Genomic DNA, 22,165 nt, shown 5'->3' with positions numbered 1-22,165 from the left:
TTTACCCTTTTTATATTTTCATTTTCTATTATTAAACCCCACACGTTTACGGGGAGGAAGGCTTCGTTGAGTTTGTTTCTATGCTGTTTCAATTATTCACCAGCCGTTGCATATTATCTATTTACCGTTCCTCCCGGGTGAGAATCTATTTTTTATGTTAATAATGTATACATCAGTTTAAAATACTAATTTCAAATTTTAACAGTGGCCCTGAAAAGGATCGTTTTCAGTTCAATAATTATTATATTCTTTGTTTATGCCAACATTTAATTACCAACCGGAAACGGTTTTAGTGTATCTTTAAATCAACCAATTCTATTTGATTTCTCTGGTTAATAAATCCTTGGCAAGCCTTACTGCTGGGATTGGTGACATTCTCCATCCTGGTTTGCCTGTTTAAAAAGCCACATTAACTTTATTGTCAATAGAATATTAGTTTGCCATTTACCATCATGCTTCAATACACCTGGGGCGGCCCCTGTGGTTGGTTTACACGGGGACTCTTAGATTCACTGTGCTACATATCAGCACCTTATTAATACACACATGATCGTGAATGATATAATGGTGAAAACCGGTACAAAACCCTGTTCATGCAGCACTATCAGCGCTTTGAATATAAAGGTCGATATCGGTTATATAGCAAGCATAATACAAACGTCATTTGAAACATGTGTTGGTGTCAACGGGCGCATTTTTTACGAAGGAAGTTCTGAAACATTCACATTTTTAGCCTTTCTCACCCACAGTAGCCCTGTCATTTGTACAACAGTCTCAAGTATAAGTCTAGTCTAAAAGTACTTTTATTAAATTACAATGATTAATCGTTTTTATCATTCATTTGATCAAAACCTTAAGTTCATGATTGCGCAAGTTCGAATAGATATAAGATCATTAAAGAAACTGCTGCTCACATCAGCAGAATTTATTTTTTTACTCCAAAAGGTCAAAAGCCTAGTTTTAGCTTGTAAAAAAATGGTTTTAAACCAAGTTCACCTTAAATCATACAATTAGGGGTACACTGCTTTAAATTTAAAATAAGTTTAAAATATTTTAACTGATATAAAACTAATATCTTAAGATCCTCCATAGCCCATACATCTGAACCATATAATAATATTGGTTCAATCATTGAATTAAACAAATAAAAATATACTAGTATTAACTTTTAAATCCAACAATATTCTAGCATGGCATTCAATGCCGCTTGCAAGTCGGCGTGAGATTCGGCGAGAATAACTGTGTCGTCAGCATAAAGTAATATATAAAGACGTAGGTAAGCATCTACATCATCATCACTTAAACATTCAAAGGTTCTTTTAGAAAAGGTTTCAAGCCCTTCAAACCTACTTGACATAAACTGAGTCAAATCACTAAGAAACAGAGAAAATAGTATCGGGGAAAGGTTCTCACCTTGCCTAACACCAGCTTGACTACTAAAAAACTCTGTATATCATACATACTATTAATTATCTTAAAACATTTACCATCTATTTTATTTTCCAAGAGTTTATGCCACAAAGCTATTCTATTAACACTATCAAATGTTTTCTTGTAATCAATAAAGGCACAGTAAAGTTTTTTACCTTTCATTAAATAAAAATCAATCAAAATTTTCAAAGAAAAAACATGATCAATGGTACTATATTTTTTCCTGAAACCAGCTTACTCCTCACAGAGCAAATTGTGGTTAACCAGGAAAGAGTTTAATATGTTATTTAGGACAGTCGTAAATAATTTTCCCATGCAACTTAAAATTGTAATGCCTCTATAATTATCCGGGTCATTGATGCTACCCTTGTTTTTATAAATTGAGAAAATAATGCCTCTACTCCAAACCTCTGGAAATACTCCAGAATCAAAAATGGTATTAAATAGTTTGCAAACAAGTTATAAGAAAGACTCACTTCTATTATACTTAATATATTCGTTTAAAATATTATCAAATGAAGAGGGACATTTATTGTTTTTCAAGCTGTGTACCGCTTTTCTATTTTCATCAATACTAAATACCATATTTAATTCATCATTATTGCCCGAGATTGAATCAAAATCAATTCCTGAATACATATCTGCATCATTGGTTGACGAAGTTTGATTTAACTTAACAAAGTGTTCATAAAATACGTCTTCAGAAATGCTAGACAAGGTTTCCTTCTTTTCATCACAATATTTATTTAATAATCCCCAAAAAGCTTTGGGATCAGAATTACGAAGATTTTTTAACTTTTTATTTACACTCCTTTTGAAAGTATTAATTTTCTTATTCATTAACTTCTTATAAGACTTACTATTGTTAACTAAGGAAGCAAAATTTTCACTTGTTCTATTAAATCTGTACTTATTTTTACTTTTTTATGCCCCCGAAGGTGGGCATATTAAAATCGCACCGTCCGTCCGTCCGTCCGTCTGTCCGTCCGTCCGTCCGGCTCTGTAACTTTCCCTTGTATGGACAGATTATAAAATAACTTGCCACATGTGTTCCACATACCAAGACGACGTGTCGCGTGCAAGACCCGTGTCCCTACCTCAAAGGTCAAGGTCACACTTAGTGTTTATTCACAATGGAGTGCTGCATATAAGGACATAGAGTATAGGTTGTCGTGTCCGGGCTGTAACTTTCCCTTGTATGGACAGATTTTAAAATAACTTGCCAAATGTGTTCCACATACCAAGAAAACGTGTCGCGTGCAAAACCCGTGTCCCAACATCAAGGGTCAAGGTCACACTTAGTGTTTATTCACAATGGAGTGCTGCATATAAGGACATAGAGTATAGGTTGTCGTGTCCAGGCTGTAACTTTCCCTTGTATGGACATATCTTAAAATAACTTGCCAAATGTGTTCCACATACCAAGACGACGTTTCGTGTGCAAGACCCGTGTCCCTATCTCAAAGGTCAAGGTCACACTTAGTGTTTATTCACAATGGAGTGCTGCATACAAGGACATAGGGTATAGGTTGTCGTGTCCGGGCTGTAACTTTCTCTTGTATGGACAGATTTTAAAATAACTTGCTAAATGTGTTCCACATACGAAGATGACGTGTCGTGTGCAAGACCCATGTCCCTACCTCTAAGGTGAAAGATACACTAAGTGTTTATTCATAAGGGAATTCTGAATATAAGGACATAACAGTGTGGGTTGTCAAGTATAGGTGGTATTTTTTATGTTCAGAGGCAATTTAAAATAACTTGCCATATGTATTGACACGTAAAGGCAAGATCAACTTTTCATGTACTGACCTTGTTCGTAGGTGAATGTCACATTCGGGGGCATTCGTCACATACTGTGACAGCTCTTGTATATAATTAGCTCTTGCATCTTTACAATCATTATCATACAATTCTTTCTTAAAGCGTTTACGAACAGGTGTTTTATTAACAATTTTCTTTTCTTACATTAATTGAGATTTATCAGCAGCATTAGTTAAAATATTAGAAACACTATTTGTCAAATGATTAACAACATCAACAGTATACTGTTTACTAATACTTAAGCTATCTATTTCATCTGCCAATCAGTGATCTTTAACTCATCAATGTGACTTACAAATATATTTTTTGCATTATTATTCCATATTGGTCTTTTTACAACATCATCAGTGGAATCAACAACATTTTTAACATAGTCAGAACTTAAATATAATGACATATTAATACTAAATTCTACACAAGAGTGAACATCAGGAAACAATGGATCATGTTCCTGCACCTCAAAATGTACAGTTCTGGGAAATAATTCCGGCGATAACAAAACATAATCTATAAGAGTACTGCTTATACATGAACACTGACCAATATCAATATCTTTGCCTAATCTTCCATTAGCTATGTATATGTTAGCAGACTTACATAGATCTATCAAACGATAACCAAAGTTTTTTGAAGCATGAGTATCACGTGTTAGTTGGCTGCAGTTGTAGGCTCGGTTGCGGTCGTTTTAGAGATAGTTGGTTTATTTTTTATGTTGTTGCTGTACGAGTATAAGTGGTATAAGTAGGAATAGTATTGGTTCTTGCTGGCACCGTAAAATTTGGTATATGCCTAATAAAGGTAGATTACATTGTGTTTGATGTCGTAAGTTGTGTTGGCATAGACGAGGAACTGGAAAAAGTATTTCCAATTATTTCATCGGTTAAATTTCGGGTAAGCAGTGATTTCCGCAGTACTAGAAGAGCTTTGGTTTAAAGATAGTTCTGTTCCGAGCTTGCCTGATATGGTCGAGCATGTACGATAGTGTAACAATCCACCCTCGGGGACACAATCCGACAAAGATAAATATAGAGATAATTTTAGTTTTAAGAATAGGTGGTGGTGGTGTTGTTATTGTTGTTGAAAGAATATGTTTATTTTTTTGTATAAGGTGTAGTTTTAAGAAAATGCGATTTTGTTGTTGTCGTTGTTGTTGTTGTTCTTTTTTATTATAATTTATGATGATAATAATAATTATTATTATTATTATGATTATTATTATTTTTCATTTTATTATTATTATTATTTTATTTTTCTATTTTTTTATTTCTTGTTATTATTACATTTTTTATATCAAATTTATCAAACAGTAATGTCATCGACAAAATCTGTGAAGAATATGATTCTCTTGCTTACCACCATTTTTGTCAATCATATATGTCACAGTTTGAAACTGTGAAGAATAGGATCCTATTTTCCCAGACCTGTGAAGAATATGTTATGGGAATAATAAGGTCCTACAAAGCGCTATCTACTGCGCTAACCGGACAAATGCATATTCATGCACCTACACAATGTATAAGAAAGAAATGGGACAATTCATATACTTGATATATAAATCCATTTCCTTTCTTACGTCTCGTCCATTACATTCACATATTCACATTTAAGGGGGACGATGGGTTCAGGGACCAAATTGAGTGAAACTTCGAAATGGCAAAGTATACCTCAAACGATTTATTTCCATTTTCCTTTTCTTTCACAAAATTTACTTATTTTAATTGTTACTCATATTTGCACTTTTCTGGTTAGAAGCTTTACTGCGTCTGCCGTATTGTATACATCAAACGTAATGCGCTGCTAGATATTAAATAGAGGATAATTGTTAGTTTCTGTTCAAGATCGAAATATATATTTCACTAAGTAATTCCCAAATGTTATACATAAGTTTCTTTAAAGCCTTTATTCAATGCTCAAGAGGTGATATATATTGCGTTCTTATTTTCAACTAAACAAACACATTTTATAGTTATTATATGCCTGAAAATGGCTAAAGGGCACTAAAATATGCACCAAGCTGTATGCGTACGTAACGTCATTCGGAAATGACGTCGTTGATATATATTGTGTACCAGCTCTGTGCGCGCTGATATTTTATTTGGATAGCTAAACGGGTTTCGAAACAGTGAAACTGTCAAATTGGTCACTGTTTCAAACAAACCTCTAATAAACAATCGCAAAGCATAATTATAATAATTTCCAATAGTCTACATGTTGTATTTGTTGGTATGTGATGTTTTGATAAATGACTTGTCTTTTTGAATTCTGTTTCTGTTTTAGTGTTGAAGAGCATAGCTAGGATTTAATTAACACATTGGCTTTTTATTGATCTACATTTATTTCCACCAGGTACATGCTCGAGAAACTGAAGGTGCGAGAAGACTTCGAATTGGTTTGAGAGCAGATAGATGATCCCATGAATAATTATTAAAGTCATTGGAAATTTCTTGTTTCATATTATTTGTTTGTCTTTCTTTGCTGTAAGTGTTTGCTCATTCATTCATTAACAATTGTAAACTCTTCGTAAGGATGCCGCTCATTTGTGTATTTATTTCCGCTGGACAAGTCTGCTAGTTTTCTGAAAATCCTGTTGGTGTTCATTTTATATTGATAATGACGTCATGTCATTTATTCTGTACTCAGTGTATGTAGTTCACGTAATGAATCACGTCATTAAGGCAATATTTTGCTTCAAATGATGACTTATAACAGTAAAAAAATACAATTTACCACCATTTCAAATCAAACATAGCACAGACTACGCCGCTTAATTAGCACCGCCTTTGGTCTTTTAGTAGAGTTTAAATGAGGTTTTAGTTTCTTAAAACATTTCGACAAACATTTTCACAAAACCGCCGCCTGATGGAGCACTGTCAAAACATTTTCGAAACAGATTTGTCGAAGTAATTACCTGATAAAACTCCAGAAAACAAAACACGAGGACGGGGCTCTTTGAGCGGCATAGACTACCCTTTGTTTCATTTGAAATGGTGAAGAATATGAAAGAAATATCTTTTTTTAAAGTCATTTTAAGCAAAATGGTGCCTTACGACGCTGCATTTATGACGTTATTTACACACACTACACTGCGATGTGCAAAGGAAATGGTCATGATTTCAAAATGATTCCAAAATGCTTCTAATTGGCATATCTTCTCTGACATCAAACAGTTACGTTATTTGTCTGGTTTTCTTATGCATTGTACATAAGAAGTAAGCTATTGTAGATAGAGGGACCGAATGTGTGTCTCTGGTACACTCCTGAGAAGATTCGAGCAATCATGAGCCATCAGGAAAGAAGCTTTCAGCGGCATAATGTTAGGAAGGGGGCGAGTGTTTCATTGTTGTCATATACTGCATGTGATTTTGGTTGCCCTAGTACCATTTTATTTGTTCGCTGTAACTGATATTTTTTTCTTTAAATGGTTATATTTAGTTTATTATCCCTGTTAAGGGGTAAATTGAAAAATGTGCATCTGCTTATATGAAAGGGTTTTCTTGTCAACAAGTGATTAATTTTATGGAATCGTATCTAATTGTCGAAATGCAAACTTATTGTTTCTAATGCTATACCAAGTGGAAAACACGCCGTAAACCATTTTGGATTTTAGATCGTTGTGAAATGGATCTATGTTGCTGTAGTATGGAGAACATAGTATATAGTATGTAATAATTAAAATATATTTTGTAAATAATAAGAAGGGCGGAATGATATATGTTCAGTTGTAGCGATAAAGCTGGAAATTATTGCAGGCTAGACATGTTTGTTATAAAAGATACCTATGTTTGTGTTCTAGCTGACTGCTCGCTTGAAGGGTCTTATGATGGAGAAGGGGTCAATGTTGTTACAGTACCAGCCACTGGAAAGTATACCAAACTTCTTCATAATTGCTTTCTCCAACTCCGCCGTCACCCGGACTGATCTCGACTTTATCGTGCAGGAGATCGTGGACCTTGCTGAACAGCTCGAGTAGGGGTCGTGGAAAAGAAGTGCCAGATCAAACATAACAGTTGTCCATAGTTTGTAACGTGGACTCGACCTCCAGCTGAGTTGTTCAAACAGTGTTTAATGATCAGTGACCTGACAATGTATCTTTAATTGATAATTTGTAAAATATTGGGGTGTGTAATGAATTCCACTAAAGTTTTATTTTGCTAATACTCTTTTGCCTTCCTCATCGAATGGAGAAAACATAAAGTAAACAAACCAGCTTTTAAAACGCTCATTGGCAAGAAGCACTCTTTAATTCTGAATAATGTTACACTTGAAGAACTCAGACGAAACCGTTTTATTGACATACGAGTTGGTGTTTGTAGCATTGGTATTTAACTATTAGCCTATATATAACTGTAGAAATTATTTTAAAGATGGTGGTATTGTTTTAGATGCTATTGAAAAATATACCATGTAGGAATACATACGTACGAGGAACGTTTCATGGCAACAGCGGTGTGTTACCTTTCTAGATTGTGTATATTTTAGTCCCCCATTGTATTCCTCCTTGGCATCCACACACATATGTACCACTGAGCTATTTTGCTGTAAGACGGACATTTTGCTATACTATATATGTATGTGACAGTTTCCACCTAAACCGACAGGCCGGGACGGCGCTCATCGTTAACGTCATTCTTTCCTTTCTGATATATATTTACTTGTCTTGCAAAAGCTATTACTCAGTAAGCCGCGAATTCAAAACCTTTTATGCTCTTCTAGGATATTTAGCCAGATTCAATCAGTAATTTCAACCAGTTTCAGTCAGTCATGCTATCGCTTGAAACTACTTGTGCACGTGTAACCCGTACACAATTTGGATAGCTCTGATGAAGTCCCATTACCCTTCCAAGCGGTTTGCTATACATGCATATGCACGAGGAAGCCGTGATGTTGCAGCGGTGTTGCCGGTAGAAATAAAAAGCCCCTGTACTTGTACATATGGGGTCCGTTTTAATATTGATATAAAGTTGATATTTTAAGAGAGGTTCCGAAACCCTATGTGTACATGAAGCTAGTTTTACAATAAAAAATTGCTGTTGTTCGTTCGCGAAATCTCTCTTTGCACGGTACCGATATGCTCCGGATTTAGTAATTGCCACCATCTTGCAAGAGCCTTCAAATACCAGAAGCCGTATTAACTTACCAAAACCTTGAGTTTGTGATTCTTAAATGTTTCAAAATATCTATAATGTAACTAATTTGACAAAGCATGTGTGCCTTATTGTATAATCGATTATTTCTAACGGAAAAAGCAATGTTGACCTATTTTTTTCATACATATTTAAAATTTTGCTTTTCTGAGTCTGACTCAAGATGTTAGTGAAAACGGATCCTTTATGAAGTAAATTACATTTTGAAAATAGTCCTGAGCCCTATTTTTAAAAATAATCAAAATAAGCCTCTGTTTCGTAGTTCATCGAGAAAAAAAACACTACTTAAAATTTGTTAAACAAAATAAAAAGGTTTATCAGAATAATCAAACAAATAATTTCCTTTAAAACTCTAAAATAAGACACAATCCAAAACATAAATAGTGCACCTAGCTTGACCCAGTTTAAAGGGACTTTAACTTGTTCAAGAAATTGAGGCCAGGATACCAGCAACACGCTTTAAATTTGTACAAAGTACACATACTTTGGATGACGTAGCGCACAAAAAGTAGCCCGCATGTACCCGTATAAGAAGTTTTTCGCAACCTTTTTTTTGTCATACTTTCTGTATGTTGCAATTAATCCAGTTTTGTACAAATTCAACATTTTTGAAGTTAAGACTAATAACCGTTAACCGAAGCAGGAACATTTTATTTGAAATAAATACACGTTCCATGCGTTTTCCCTTTTGTGCCAAAGTATTAAATGAAGGTCTTGGACAGAGGGTTCACTTTGATGTTTTCCATAAACCAATGCATATTATAACGTAAAATTTTGTCTTTGAACTATACATATACAGCAATTTGCTATGTATAGATGTTAACCAGATGCAACTTATGTTCTGATCTCACTTTGATACTATATTTCAAAACATTGGATATTTTTTTTTACCTAGGTATGTTTACTTTTTATTTAATAGTATTAAATAGCAAAAGCATTAAATTGTGTTGTTGTTGTTGTGTTGATTTTTTCTATGCGGTCAAAGCAAATAATATCGAACAATGGAAACATTTTATTAGTAGTGTTGTTTATTTGAACTCCGAAAGTTATCAAAAGTGTAGCAAGCTTTTAACATAGCATTTTGAAGAGAGAGAAAATCTGCTTGGCACTATTCATCCGTGCATCCTGAAATTTATCATAAGTCTGAATGCCCAGTAGATACTGTGGAAATTACAGAACAACAATCATAATGTTCACACATTTCGTTGAAATAGTTTCTCATTGAATAACAATTCCTCAATATAACAATGCCCCTTCAATGGTTTTTAGCAAGACCAGGGTGCAAAGGTCGTAAGGTTGGCTAGAGGAGTTGGGTCCTGGATCCACTGTAGGGCCTTCTGGATGGACACAATCCATACGTCACTCTGAAATTAAAAATTAAAGAAAGAATAGTTACTTTCATCATGAAAGACAACACATCTAGGCAAGGTTTTACTCCTATGTTAAGAATAATGTTGTTTCAGTTGAACAGGCTTTTGGTGTTTTCTACAAAATCCTTGGTTTATACTCATTTCCTTCAGCTCGGTTGTGACGCTTATGGAATCACTCTGGAGTCCATGTCTTGGGTAGACACAAGAATTTGTGTCCATTTTAAGCCTATGAAAAAGTATCCGCCGTGAGACCCCACAGCCACTTAGGTTAGAGGTGAACACCTTAACCACTAGACCACTACAATCATCAAAACTACCTTTGCATCTATTTTGAATACCGCCACATGAGCTAAATAATGACCTTATGAGTATGCCATCACTCTCCTGAAAGCTTTAGGTTGATATGTTGTTTAAAGTTGGAATTATCAATTGAGCAATTATATTCACGACCTCAACGGCTGCTATTAAACTCGACAGGCACCAGATGTTGTGTTGTTGTTGTTGTTTTTTCGTAGATATGTACTTTAACCAAGTACCAACGTACCCCGAACGCTGCTCGGATGTACTGCAGAAACTCAATAGTTCCGTCTCTCAGGTCCTGATTGGCGGCAAAAGCCGGGTCAATCAGCATATTGAAAGGCGTTCTTCCTCCGTTGTAATGGTCCGTGAATCTGAATCAGATCGTCAAAAACAAATTTAAACTATGAAATTATGTAATATGAAGGAACGTATAGTGATACATAAAACATTCAATATTGTTTTCTGATACTTATGTATTTTGTTTTCTTTGCTTGGCAATTAAATACCTAAATCCGAATTGCGTTTTCAACAAAACAAGCTCACTTTTCCAAAAATGGACAATACTGTTTAGGTTAATAAACAATCACATATTTTATTTTGCGTAAAACTGAGACTTACGAGTTAAAGAAACAAAACTAGCTCACTTTTCCAAAAATGGACAACACTGTTAAGTAAATAAACAATCACATATTTTATTTTGCGTAAAACTGTGACTTACGAGTTAAAGAAGAGATCGAATGCGGCTCTCTTGTCGGTGATATTTCTGCAGGCGGATGGTACCACGCATGGCAGACCTTGGCCAGACAGATCGTGGTAATCGGCAATCAGAAACTCCCACACTCCTGTAATACACAGTGGCACTTCTATCCCCCGAGGCGGTGTGGTCGGGTGGGTACATTTAATAGTTTTTCTAAATTGTATATGTCTGGTAAAGATAGTTTACCTTCGGGAAAGGAAATGCATGTGACAGGGTCGAATATCAACGTAATGGGCGACTCAGAAAAACAAGGAGAAGGTCAGACTGAGGACCAGAAGTAACAAGCAGGACCGGATAATGCATGTTAGATATTCAGATGACCAGATACCCTAACAAATGTGTAGACCTAAAACGGACAAACATGCTTGAAAGTTATAACTAGAAAAAAGCAACTGTGGCAGACAAAAAAAGACAAAAAGGCAATACGTAAGACAAATACAATATAGTATACACCTAATCGAGCTCAAAATAAAGGACAGACACATACACTAACAGGACATACAACACGAGTAGTAGATGGACACAAAATACGAAAAGACACAAAGACACATGCACTAACAAGACATACAATACGAGTAGTAGATGGACACAAAATACGAAAAGACGCAAAGATACATACACTAACAAGACATACAATACGAGTAGTAGATGGACACAAAATACGAAAAGACGCAAAGACACATACACTAACAAGACATACAATACGAGTAGTAGATGGACACAAAATACGAAAAGACGCAAAGACACATACACTAACAAGACGTACAATACGAGTAGTAGATGGACACAAAATACGAAAAGACACAAAGACACATACACTAACAAGACATACAATACGAGTAGTAGATGGACACAAAATACGATAAGACACAAAGACACATACACTAACAGGACATACAATACGAGTAGTAGATGGACACAAAATACGATAAGACACAAAGACACATACACTAACAGGACATACAATACGAGTAGTAGATGGACACAAAATACGATAAGACACAAAGACACATACACTAACAGGACATACAATACGAGTAGTAGATGGACACAAAATACGATAAGACACAAAGACACATACACTAACAGGACATACAATACGAGTAGTAGATGGACACAAAATACGAAAAGACACAAAGACACATACACTAACAAGACATACAATACGAGTAGTAGATGGACACAAAATACGATAAGACACAAAGACACATACACTAACAGGACATACAATACGAGTAGTAGATGGACACAAAATACGATAAGACACAAAGACACATGCACTAACAAGACATACAATACGAGTAGTAGATGGACACAAAATACGATAAGACGTAAAGACACATACACTAACAAGTCATACAATACGAGTAGTATATGGGACTAAAATACGAAAAGATGCAAAGACACATGCACTAACAAGACATACAATACGAGTAGTAGATGGACACAAAATACGAAAAGACGCAAAGACACATACACTAACAAGACATACAATACGAGTAGTAGATGGACACAAAATACGAAAAGACACAAAGACACATACACTAACAAGATATACAATACGAGTAGTAGATGGACACAAAATACAACAATACACAAATAAACATAAACTTTCAAGACATGCAAATGAGTTGAAGAAGGACAGAGAAGCTAACAAGACACAAAGATTAGAGCAGTTATTAATTCGTTTCGTTAGTCGTTGATAACTATCTCAAGGGATTATGATAATCTCAAAAAGTTAAATGGCGATCTCATTCAGTAGTACACATTTAAAACATAAGCACAAAACAAACATGTAATATAATAAACATTTAACACATATTCTACACATATAAACAAATCAAAAACAAGACAACATGTATAGCCTGCCTCGGAGTTCATGAAAGAGGCATTGAAAATGCCAGGTAGGCGAACTTTGTTAAAGCATAGTTGATATATTAATGTAGTATCATTTACAGCTTATACTTGCAGACCGACTGTGGCTCTTGTAAAGCCTTTATGAGTGTATAAATTGAAGTCAAATGTAATAAAATGTTGGGGTTTTGTTTTATTTTCTTTATTAAAATATATAGATGTGTTATTGGATCGCAAAACTAATTATTTTTGTAATAATGTGTTTTTTTTGGAATACAATACCCAATTAAATAATTATGCAAGTTTACATAGAATGTAGGCCATAACAGGTAAACTGTAAAGTGTAAATTGTATGCTATTCATCCGTCCGTACTTTCAATCTTCTTGTTTTCCTTATTGAAAATTGAGTAATAATTTAAAAGGGTTTTAATGATTTTACCTGGTAAAAAACAGAAGGTTTTTTGAGAGCGGTGTATTTTAGATTTGCTTGTATTTTAATGATGCAAACATTGGCAAAAAATAAAATTGACGGAATTTTGAACAACGTGCAACGCTGATACTTTGGTCAATGATTGCATCATTAAAATGCAAGCATATCTAAAATGTTTCACACGTGCAGAGTGAGAAAATGCCATAGTCTTTTATAGGCAAATAAATAGTTTCATATATTTTCTGTCAAAATAGTTATTTGAAAATTAATTGTTTGTTTACATCTGTTGAAACCCGTGGTGACCCATGTAAACCCCCTTTAAATCACGTGATTCCTCACCCTTCTATTTATAATATTCGTTTTATTGATAAATGCGTATTAAAAAGCAATAACCAATAAATGGAATTCTACCCGAGTAATTAGTTAATAGTGATCACGCAGAATGGTATTTTTAGGAAACAACATTCCTAAGAAATTATACGAAATTGAAGATAATTTTAAAAAGAAGGACCAGAAGCGCTCTTTTTAAGATTTGTATATGTATCATTTCATCCGTGTAGTTGCAATGCCTTTTAGGTTCAGAATGAAAAATTATTCAGACTTTAAATAGAATTAGGTTTTCCTTGTGTAGCTTCTACAAACACATGCGCCAACTGGTGTTTCCTTTTCAAAGCCATGGCTGTGTGTTCGATGACAAAAAAAGGTGTTTCATATCTTTATTTTTCAAGAATATTCGCTTCTACGGTGACTGATTTCTGCCATTTCGTATATTTGCCTTTTCGCGTGTCGGTAGGAGCAAAAAAGTGCAGCATTTTTCAATTCAGATTTTCGCCCTACCACTGACCAAATTTTGGACTCGCCACTTGGCGATTTTTTCGCTCTATCGCACTAAAGCCCCGCCATGTGCCGGATTTTTGCATTTACACATTTTCGCAATTTCGCCACGAACGTGCAAATACACAAAACGGCAAAAGTCGACCGCTATGCGCATCAAATAGAACAGTTTGAAAACTATACAAAACAAATGCGTTAGTGGCAGGGATTTCTGTCTATTGTATTTTATCTTAAATAGAACATACACATGTCATTAACATATTTCATCTTCAATTTTCTAATGTATCAAACGTACTTTCCTGTTATATTTCTTTTAGAAATACTTAAATATTTATGTTGATTGAAAAGTATATTATTTTGGCACAGTTATTTTGTTCAATAATTTTCAAATACAAGAGTGTTGTTTTCATTTCCATTTGCAATGCAATCGAGCTATTTATTATAGAAATGCACTATGTGACCTTCTACCTTTTTACCAAAAATTAATAATTTAAATTCAGTTTAAAGAAAGCGACAACCCCTAATCTTTAATCTTACACATTGACAATTGTAAAATTGATGGCTGTCGAAAGACAGACAGACAGGCAGCCAGGCAGGCAGGCAGACAGACAGACAGTTTATTTCGACTTGTACAATGTTCATCGTCAACAACACATTGCTTATACTGATCAATGTCAACGTGTCGTCAATGAACACATTTTGCCTACATTATGGAAATCCGAGGCAGACTTTTACATAAAACACATAAATACAAGTATAACAAGCATAGAATTACCTTTAAAGGGCTTATCGGGTGTTTCCCCATGGTCACATTTAGGAACAGTTGTATAATCCAGTGTATAGGGCCAAATGAGTGTGGTTTTCTGAGAAAGACTTTCAATTGCGCACGAGGTATCGTACACCAAACCGTTTTTTTCCATTCCTTTAATAGTAAAAATAATTGAGTTTAGCGATGAGTGTCTAACTTTATTATTGTACCTTTGAAGGGCTTGTCTGGTGCATCACCGTTGTCACACGAGGCCCCAGGCACGTAGTCGAGGGTGTAAGGCCAGATAAAGGTACTCGGGGAGGAAAACCCCACATTGGAGCAAGAAGAATCGTAAGTCAGCCCGTTGCTTCCCATTCCTGATAATGCGAAACATTTTTTCATAGTTTTTTGAAGACATGAGAAGGTGTTATTTCAAATTGTGTTAAATTTTAGACCGATTCTGTAGAAAGTTATGCTAAGTCACTCTCGTTGACACGATGTTGCGCGAGGGTGTGGTCATGTTTTGTGGTGGAAAACCGGAGAACCCGGTAAAAACCCACTTGTCCGCATTGGTGACAACAAACCAAAACTCTCCGTACTAAAAAACGCCCGGACCAGGATTCGAACCCGTCTGGGACGCATCGCTGACTGTTCTCTATTTTGTTTGCATATTTCTTCATTTACATGAATAGCTAGCTGAAATAAGAGTTATATATTTGTAAGATACAACTATAAAGTCTATATACATAATTTGCATAACCACAGTGAGAGGGCCGGCAGCGATGCAAAAGTGGATGGGGAAGGTAAAAAACTAAAACGTTTAAAAAGTATATGTTTTATTTATAATTAGTTTTGAGGAACGATCAATTTTGGGAGTGAAACATATATTCTTGGCGACATGTTTTGGGGTAATAAGGAGTTAAACAATTTTTACAAAAGAAGATTTTATCATATTTTGGATAACAAAAAACAATCACATTCTATCGACATTATTACTTCTTTTTGTCAAAATGCCCCAGACTACCTAATCAACAATGTCTTGAGAGTTCTTAATGATATATTGTCAAATAAGAAAGTTATTCAGAAAAATAAAGAAAAGTTGTGGATGAAATTTATTTCCGGGTAACATAAAGGCAAATTATTTTTTTAAATAGCTGCAATCAATACAACGCCTCAAGACATTGCTGATTGGGGAGTTCCGATGAATTTGACTCACAAACATATTCTTATTGTATAAAAATATTTCCGGGAAAACGTAAATGATATTTGATTCGAAATCTGAAAAATATTATTTCGTAAAAATGCTCAACTCCTCATAACAGCTGTTCATGTTGCAACGGATATATAAATCATGCTTCTTAAATATTGAACCTCAAAACTAAAAAGAAATTGATTTTCTTAAACATTTTACATTATGGTCCTTCAATCGACTTTTGCATCGCTACCGACCCTTAAATTATGTTAATTTATAGTTAAGGTTAGTATATGAATTCCTATATGAATTCCTATGCATGAGTACCAATGAACTGATCGGTTCCGCCGACTTCGAGTTGTGGAACCCGGATTCCCTGGATATCTTCAGGCTTCACTCCGACATCGGTGAGAGATTGCACAACAGCTGAAAATGACATGTTTTTGTTGTTGTTGTTGTTGTTGTTGTTGCTGTTTTAAAAATTGAATACTAGACTGTATGATTTTATTTTATATTTTATTTCATTTCTTTTTTCAACTAATAGAAAGATGACATAAAGTGAAATCTTAATAATAAAGAATTGGTGGATATATCGTAGCGATGGAGCCCTATTTAACTGCAGATCATCTAACTAACTTAAAATGCAACCTCATTAGCTGAAACATCTGACACAGTCGGATAAATGGGGGTTATTTGATATCAAGCGAGTACAAAAAAATGACAATTACTTTTTTCTTAAAATGTTAAACTTAAAGTTAAACTTAATCGCTTTAAAGTTGACTTGAGGAAATCCTCTCCAGTAAAAAATAAATACATATTTAGTGTTTTCATCTCTTTTTCTTAATATTTTCTTTTCTCTGCGGTAAGAACATTCATTATGATAAAACCCGGTTAGCTCCACCAGGACTGGTATTCACAAAGCATCTTAAGCCATTTCCTAACTTAAGTCAATTTCTTAATTTTAGTATCGTAATCAGGTCATATAATATACAAACTTAATTATTTTTGAAATACATTATTTTCATTGAGCATATTGAAAAAAAATCATACTTTAATAATAAAAACTTATATATATATCTTTTAATATGAGTATGAAAATTTTAAAAAATCTAGTTAAGTCAGGAAATAACTTAAGATGCTTTGTGAATACGGCACAAGGGTTTTATTTGAGAAGATATTATGTTTATTTTTAAAAAAAGGCGGATACCCATTGCAATCTCAGTTATGCTTCAAATACCTTATTCCCTTACTTTTCGACGGATTCGATAACAAATAAGGCCCTTGGTTTCCTTAAAGACACAATTTATCTCAGAATGTAACCTGACTGAAATGTTACAACTCTTACTGTACAATTCTATGATTTAGTAAATACTATCAGTGACATTTGTTCTTGCTATTTTATTTTAACCATTGACCTTTAATGTCATCAATCCATCCAGTAGAACTTTTTGGAGCTGTTCCTTTCAGTGAGTTGACTCCCAGTTCACACCCTTTGTCGTACATGTTCTTGACGAGTTTGTAGTCGCTGCCGTCGTCCTGCAAGTAACAAACATTATTTGTTTGAACATCTGGATTGAGAATTGATTTGAGATCAGCTCTAGGCTAGCTGGACGTCAGAGAACCAATTAACATTACCTAAGAGTTGACGGGCTGTTTCTTTATTGCACATGTCAAACTGGAATGTCAAACTTTTTTTTCCTGTACGGGACTGCTCAAGAGCAAATTGGCGTTGCTCTTTTGTCACGTGATCGATACCAGAATATATTATTTCAACTGATCAAATTAATGACATTAAAACAGTAATTCAAACGCACATTTTATTCATTATAAAGCATCATGACGGAGTGTTGACTGAGTGTTTGCTACCTGTATGAAGAAGGTGGCGGTGATTGGACAGCTGTTGGGGTTGCTGGCGGCCAAGATCTGATTGTAGTATTCGTTGCTATCCGTGTTGATTGTGCCCTCGAATGACAGCATGACGATCTGTGGGATCTCGCTGTTCTGAAGATCGTCGATAAGTAAAACCAAAATAACTACAAAGATAGCCTATACAAGTTAAATTTCAACATTAAATTGTATCATTTAAAATTGATTAATGTTCGTATGTTGTTTTTACGTTGTTTAGGTTTTGTTAAATAGTCACAAAATTATGGTCAAGCAAATGTTTTTGCTGTATTTTTGTACCTTGATTGTATCTCTAAAAAGTTGTTCATCAATTCGTTACTTTTAATTCAATACAAATATTCATATGATTACATTGAATGATCCTGAAAAGCAACCTAGCAGAGAATACGTGGTAATATGTATTTCAATTTCCATGTATAGCAGATTACATAATATAAGAACATGTTAAAAGGAGGCACCTCAGTGATTAAGAATATTTAATCCATCATAATGATATTTGTAAGAAGTATAACAGATGAATAAATAAAAGTTTTGGAAACATGGTTGATTAAGGTTTGCCACATTGATTTTAAAAGCTTTGACAAGTTTACTTAGAATATTTAGCTTCAAAGCATCATTCTCACACATTACCTTTTTAAAAGGTTAAACATCAATACTATGACTGTTAACAAAAAGTTAGGTATTGTTTCGTTCCATTAACAAAATGTTGGTAACGTAAAAGATATTGAAATGCATCACCTGCTTCATTCAAAGCGCATACATATACCAAGAATTCTTCCTTTTGGTAGATGATTATCGCAAAATCTAAAGTTTACTAGAACTCGAACAAGGTTTTTAATCAACATCGACATTACAGGGTTCAAATTTGAATGCAGTTTTATAAAATCTGTCACTGCTACATTTTATATACATCACTGTTCTAATTTTGTATGTATTGGTGTTGTTGTTTTTTAAAGTTACCAAATTGAACGAAGATTTTAAGAATCAGGGAAATATTGGCTCTACCGCATATTCATTAATGAATAATACTTTTCATGAACAGTAAATCTTTGCATAGAAACTTATAGAAAAAAATATATATATGAAAAGATGTATTGGTTATTAGTCAGCTTATACACAAATCCTATAATGAGTTTCTTTTTCATAGTTTATGGTTGTCTCAACGTTGTATGAAGGTTGTATAATGGCTGTGTCAACTTTTTGAAAATCTCAACATTCATAACGACAACTTATGAAACAACGTTAAGACAACGTTAGCGGTAACGATACTACTACTTATAAATAAATCTCAAGATCAGCATCATTATAACAACACTAGAGTTAATATCACTGCCAAACATGTGATGTTCCATTTACTATTTCAAACAACATTAATAATACAGGAGATACATTTACCCTTATTTGACACCGTTATAATGAAAATAGTCGGTAGTGTTGCTATTCGGCAAAAGACATGATTCAATGTTATTATACATGTTGTTTATGACATTAAACAGTTTACCATTTCTTTTATATTGAATGGCTTTTGCCCAAAGGCCTGTTCTACATACAGAATCGTAGGCCTTTTGAAAGTCAATTAACGCACAAAATAGTTTTATTATTATTTTGCTTACATTATTATGACAGATAATGCAATATCTAGTATCTATAGTATTTTGGATTTTTTCTAAAGCCAGCTTGGTTTTGTAATTATTTCATTATCTTCAAAAAAATATGTTACTCGTTTGTTTAATATTGCAGTAAGTAATTTACCAAGATATCTAAAAACTGAAGTTGATCTGTAATTTTCTTGGGACAATATTTTACAGAATGTAGTTCAACACTTACAAGCCAAAATACCAATTTGCAACACAACTTTGAATAACATCACATACATATCAATATACATCACATGATGTATTAATTTTCTTTTTGATCTATGACCCTAGCTTGATAAATTTTTAACTTATCAATAGGCCTTTTAACTTCTGGTTTAGAAATATCGTTATCATAGCTATGTTAAACATCAGCATTTGAGAAATAAGCGAAGCGTTCTTCACCAATTTCAGCATGGAAATAATTACGGCATTTAAAAAAATCCAAAAGTGTTTGTTTAAGCGGTGATGTTTAAATAAACCTGTCAATTTACTATTGGCAATGCTGTTAAATTTTGATACCTAGTGAACAATAATTTGAAAAGATATTAATATACTGTACATAAATATGAAACATGAATGACCTAAAATACATTACATAAAAATGTATAATTTATTGTATTTTCTTTCTTTATTTCCTTGATATTGGACGTGAAACGAGTCATTTTACAATCTCGCAAGGCAAAAAAGGTATATTTGTAGTGTTTTTATCGGTATGTACTACTATGATATGGGGTCACTAGGTGGAACAAATTCACATCATTGTTCATTGGATACCTCATACTTTTTAAACTTTTCAAATAAAAAATTACCGTGAGATCACCGGGCGGCTTTGGGTCGTTGTAGCAACGGCAATTGTTTTCTACGGTGCAGACCGTCGGGTCACATGACTGCTGGAAGGAGGAGCCAAGAAGGCCAAGCAGGATCACGAGCATGCGCATTGTGGTAGTTCTGGTGGCTCGCTACATAGACAAAAAATACTGATTTAAGAATATGAACCTGAAAACAATGATAAATTAGTACATTTCGACATCAGAATGTACTTACATTTGTAGAATTGAACCAGTAGTTACCACTGAGTATAAAACCAAATTGTGTAATACTGCATGTAAACTGTATAATGTAGTTGTATGGTCAAGACTAATATAATGTATGTTCTATAAACCATGTCATTTTCCAAGATATTATCGGTACTAGTTTTCATGTTAATGAGCCACGAGGCGGAAATCAAATGTAGCCTTTGGTGAGTGGCAGAAATGCTACATACATAGCAATAATGTCCTTATTGTGTCTTGGCAGTAGACAAACCTATACGCAAAAGCAAATGTTTCCGTTGTTTATATTACGAAAGAAAATCACCATGTATGATCATATTCATCTCATATGAAGAAAGAAGAATATTAAAAGTAAATCGAAAATATCTGCATAAACAAATTAATCATTAAAACGTTAAAAGAAATACTACAAAAATGTATATAATGATTAAATAAAAATTGCTAATACTCACATGATTTGACTCCCGGATATAATGTATGGTACGTTTAGTTGTCACCGCAATATATGTATGATTATCAAGCGATAAACACACGGATTGAACGATGATAGGTTATCAAAGTGATAACGGGGTATGACGTTCTGGCTTGTTCTATTGTCAAGTTTCATAGGTTTTTATAAACTTGTAACAATCGCGAAGATCAAGTTGCCCCGATTGTATTTTTTGCAAGTGATGCATTTTTATTCAAAATTAACAATCAGAATCATATGATAATGCGAGTAGGATGCAAGTAGACAATGGAAGTAGGTCATAGCGGACCAACGCTGTCAATGGTGAGATAGTAAATATGAAAATGCATACACGGCAGTCTATATTACAATTATCAATTATACTTCATGACTCTTAAAAATATTTAAAAAAGCGAGCAACAAAACAGGAAGAAACATGCATGTACGATGTATATAGGTTCGTGATTAATCAAATGTTTGAAATATATATATATTCCATTTAACGATAAAATATAACTTTTGTTTAATTTACTGATTATATTAAGTTTTTTTTATGTTATTCATTATGGAGACATAAAACAAAATTGGATGCACAGAAATCAGTAATCAAGTCCCGTATACATTTTATAAAAGTGACGTACAAAAAGGAACACTTCCTATTTGGAAAGAACAATCAATATTATCAATCCAATGAAAAATGTTGCAACTTTTGTATCCGGGTCCGAAATGATAATAACAAAGTAAACACACGTGTGTGTACTTAAGTACAAGTTTGTAAATATACGAAAGAAGTGTTTGTTTTACGCAACTCACTTATAAAAAATGCAACTTAGTTTAAATAGCTGTATAATAATTTCCTTCAATAGGAATGACAATGTTAACGTAGTAATTATCTTGTATTAAATTTACATATAAAATCATTATTTTCTATATTATTATATGTTCAAGTTTCATACGTGACACACACATATAATACACTTGTATAAGTTGAATAAACTATCTGTTCGGTTCTGTTTTTAAAAAGATGTTAACGGCCATCTGTCATTAGGATGCAAAGATGTGTTAGTGCATTTCAAATATCAACGTCAAGAATGCTTGTATGATTAATTTATTTAGTGTGTGTTTTTTTTGCATGGACTATATTTTGAAATAACACCAAAATGACGAGACTACTACATGTATAATACTACTATTCATTAAAGGGAAAAAACAAAACAAAAATTATAATGATTATATGTA

At 33.7% G+C, this 22,165-nt stretch overlaps 1 protein-coding gene across 5 annotated transcripts; it reads right to left on the bottom strand.

Annotated features, from left to right (window-relative positions):
* Positions 1-9,408: 9,408 nt before the first annotated feature.
* LOC128234430 (chitin deacetylase 7-like) lies at positions 9,409-21,079 on the bottom strand. Of its 5 annotated transcripts, none has more exons than XM_052948670.1 (9): positions 20,931-21,079; positions 20,236-20,385; positions 17,751-17,885; positions 17,300-17,420; positions 16,212-16,310; positions 14,720-14,866; positions 10,788-10,932; positions 10,314-10,440; positions 9,409-9,763 (listed from the first exon to the last, which is right to left on the bottom strand). In XM_052948670.1, the coding sequence occupies exons 2-9, from the start codon at positions 20,362-20,364 to the stop codon at positions 9,665-9,667; spliced, it is 1,002 nt and encodes a 333-aa protein (XP_052804630.1). In that variant the 5' UTR covers positions 20,365-20,385; positions 20,931-21,079; the 3' UTR covers positions 9,409-9,664. The 5 variants fall into 5 exon arrangements, with proteins under 5 accessions (XP_052804630.1, XP_052804633.1, XP_052804634.1 ...); XM_052948673.1 differs by lacking the exon at positions 14,720-14,866 and adding an exon at positions 14,923-15,069 and having other exon boundaries at positions 10,788-10,911; positions 20,931-21,068; XM_052948674.1 differs by having other exon boundaries at positions 10,788-10,911; positions 20,931-21,068.
* Between the last annotated feature and the right edge of the window lie 1,086 nt (positions 21,080-22,165).

The sequence above is a fragment of the Mya arenaria genome, chromosome 5, assembly GCF_026914265.1.
Source record: "Mya arenaria isolate MELC-2E11 chromosome 5, ASM2691426v1".
Taxonomy (NCBI): Eukaryota; Metazoa; Mollusca; class Bivalvia; order Myida; family Myidae; genus Mya; species Mya arenaria.
This window is presented reverse-complemented; position numbering and strand designations above follow the sequence as displayed.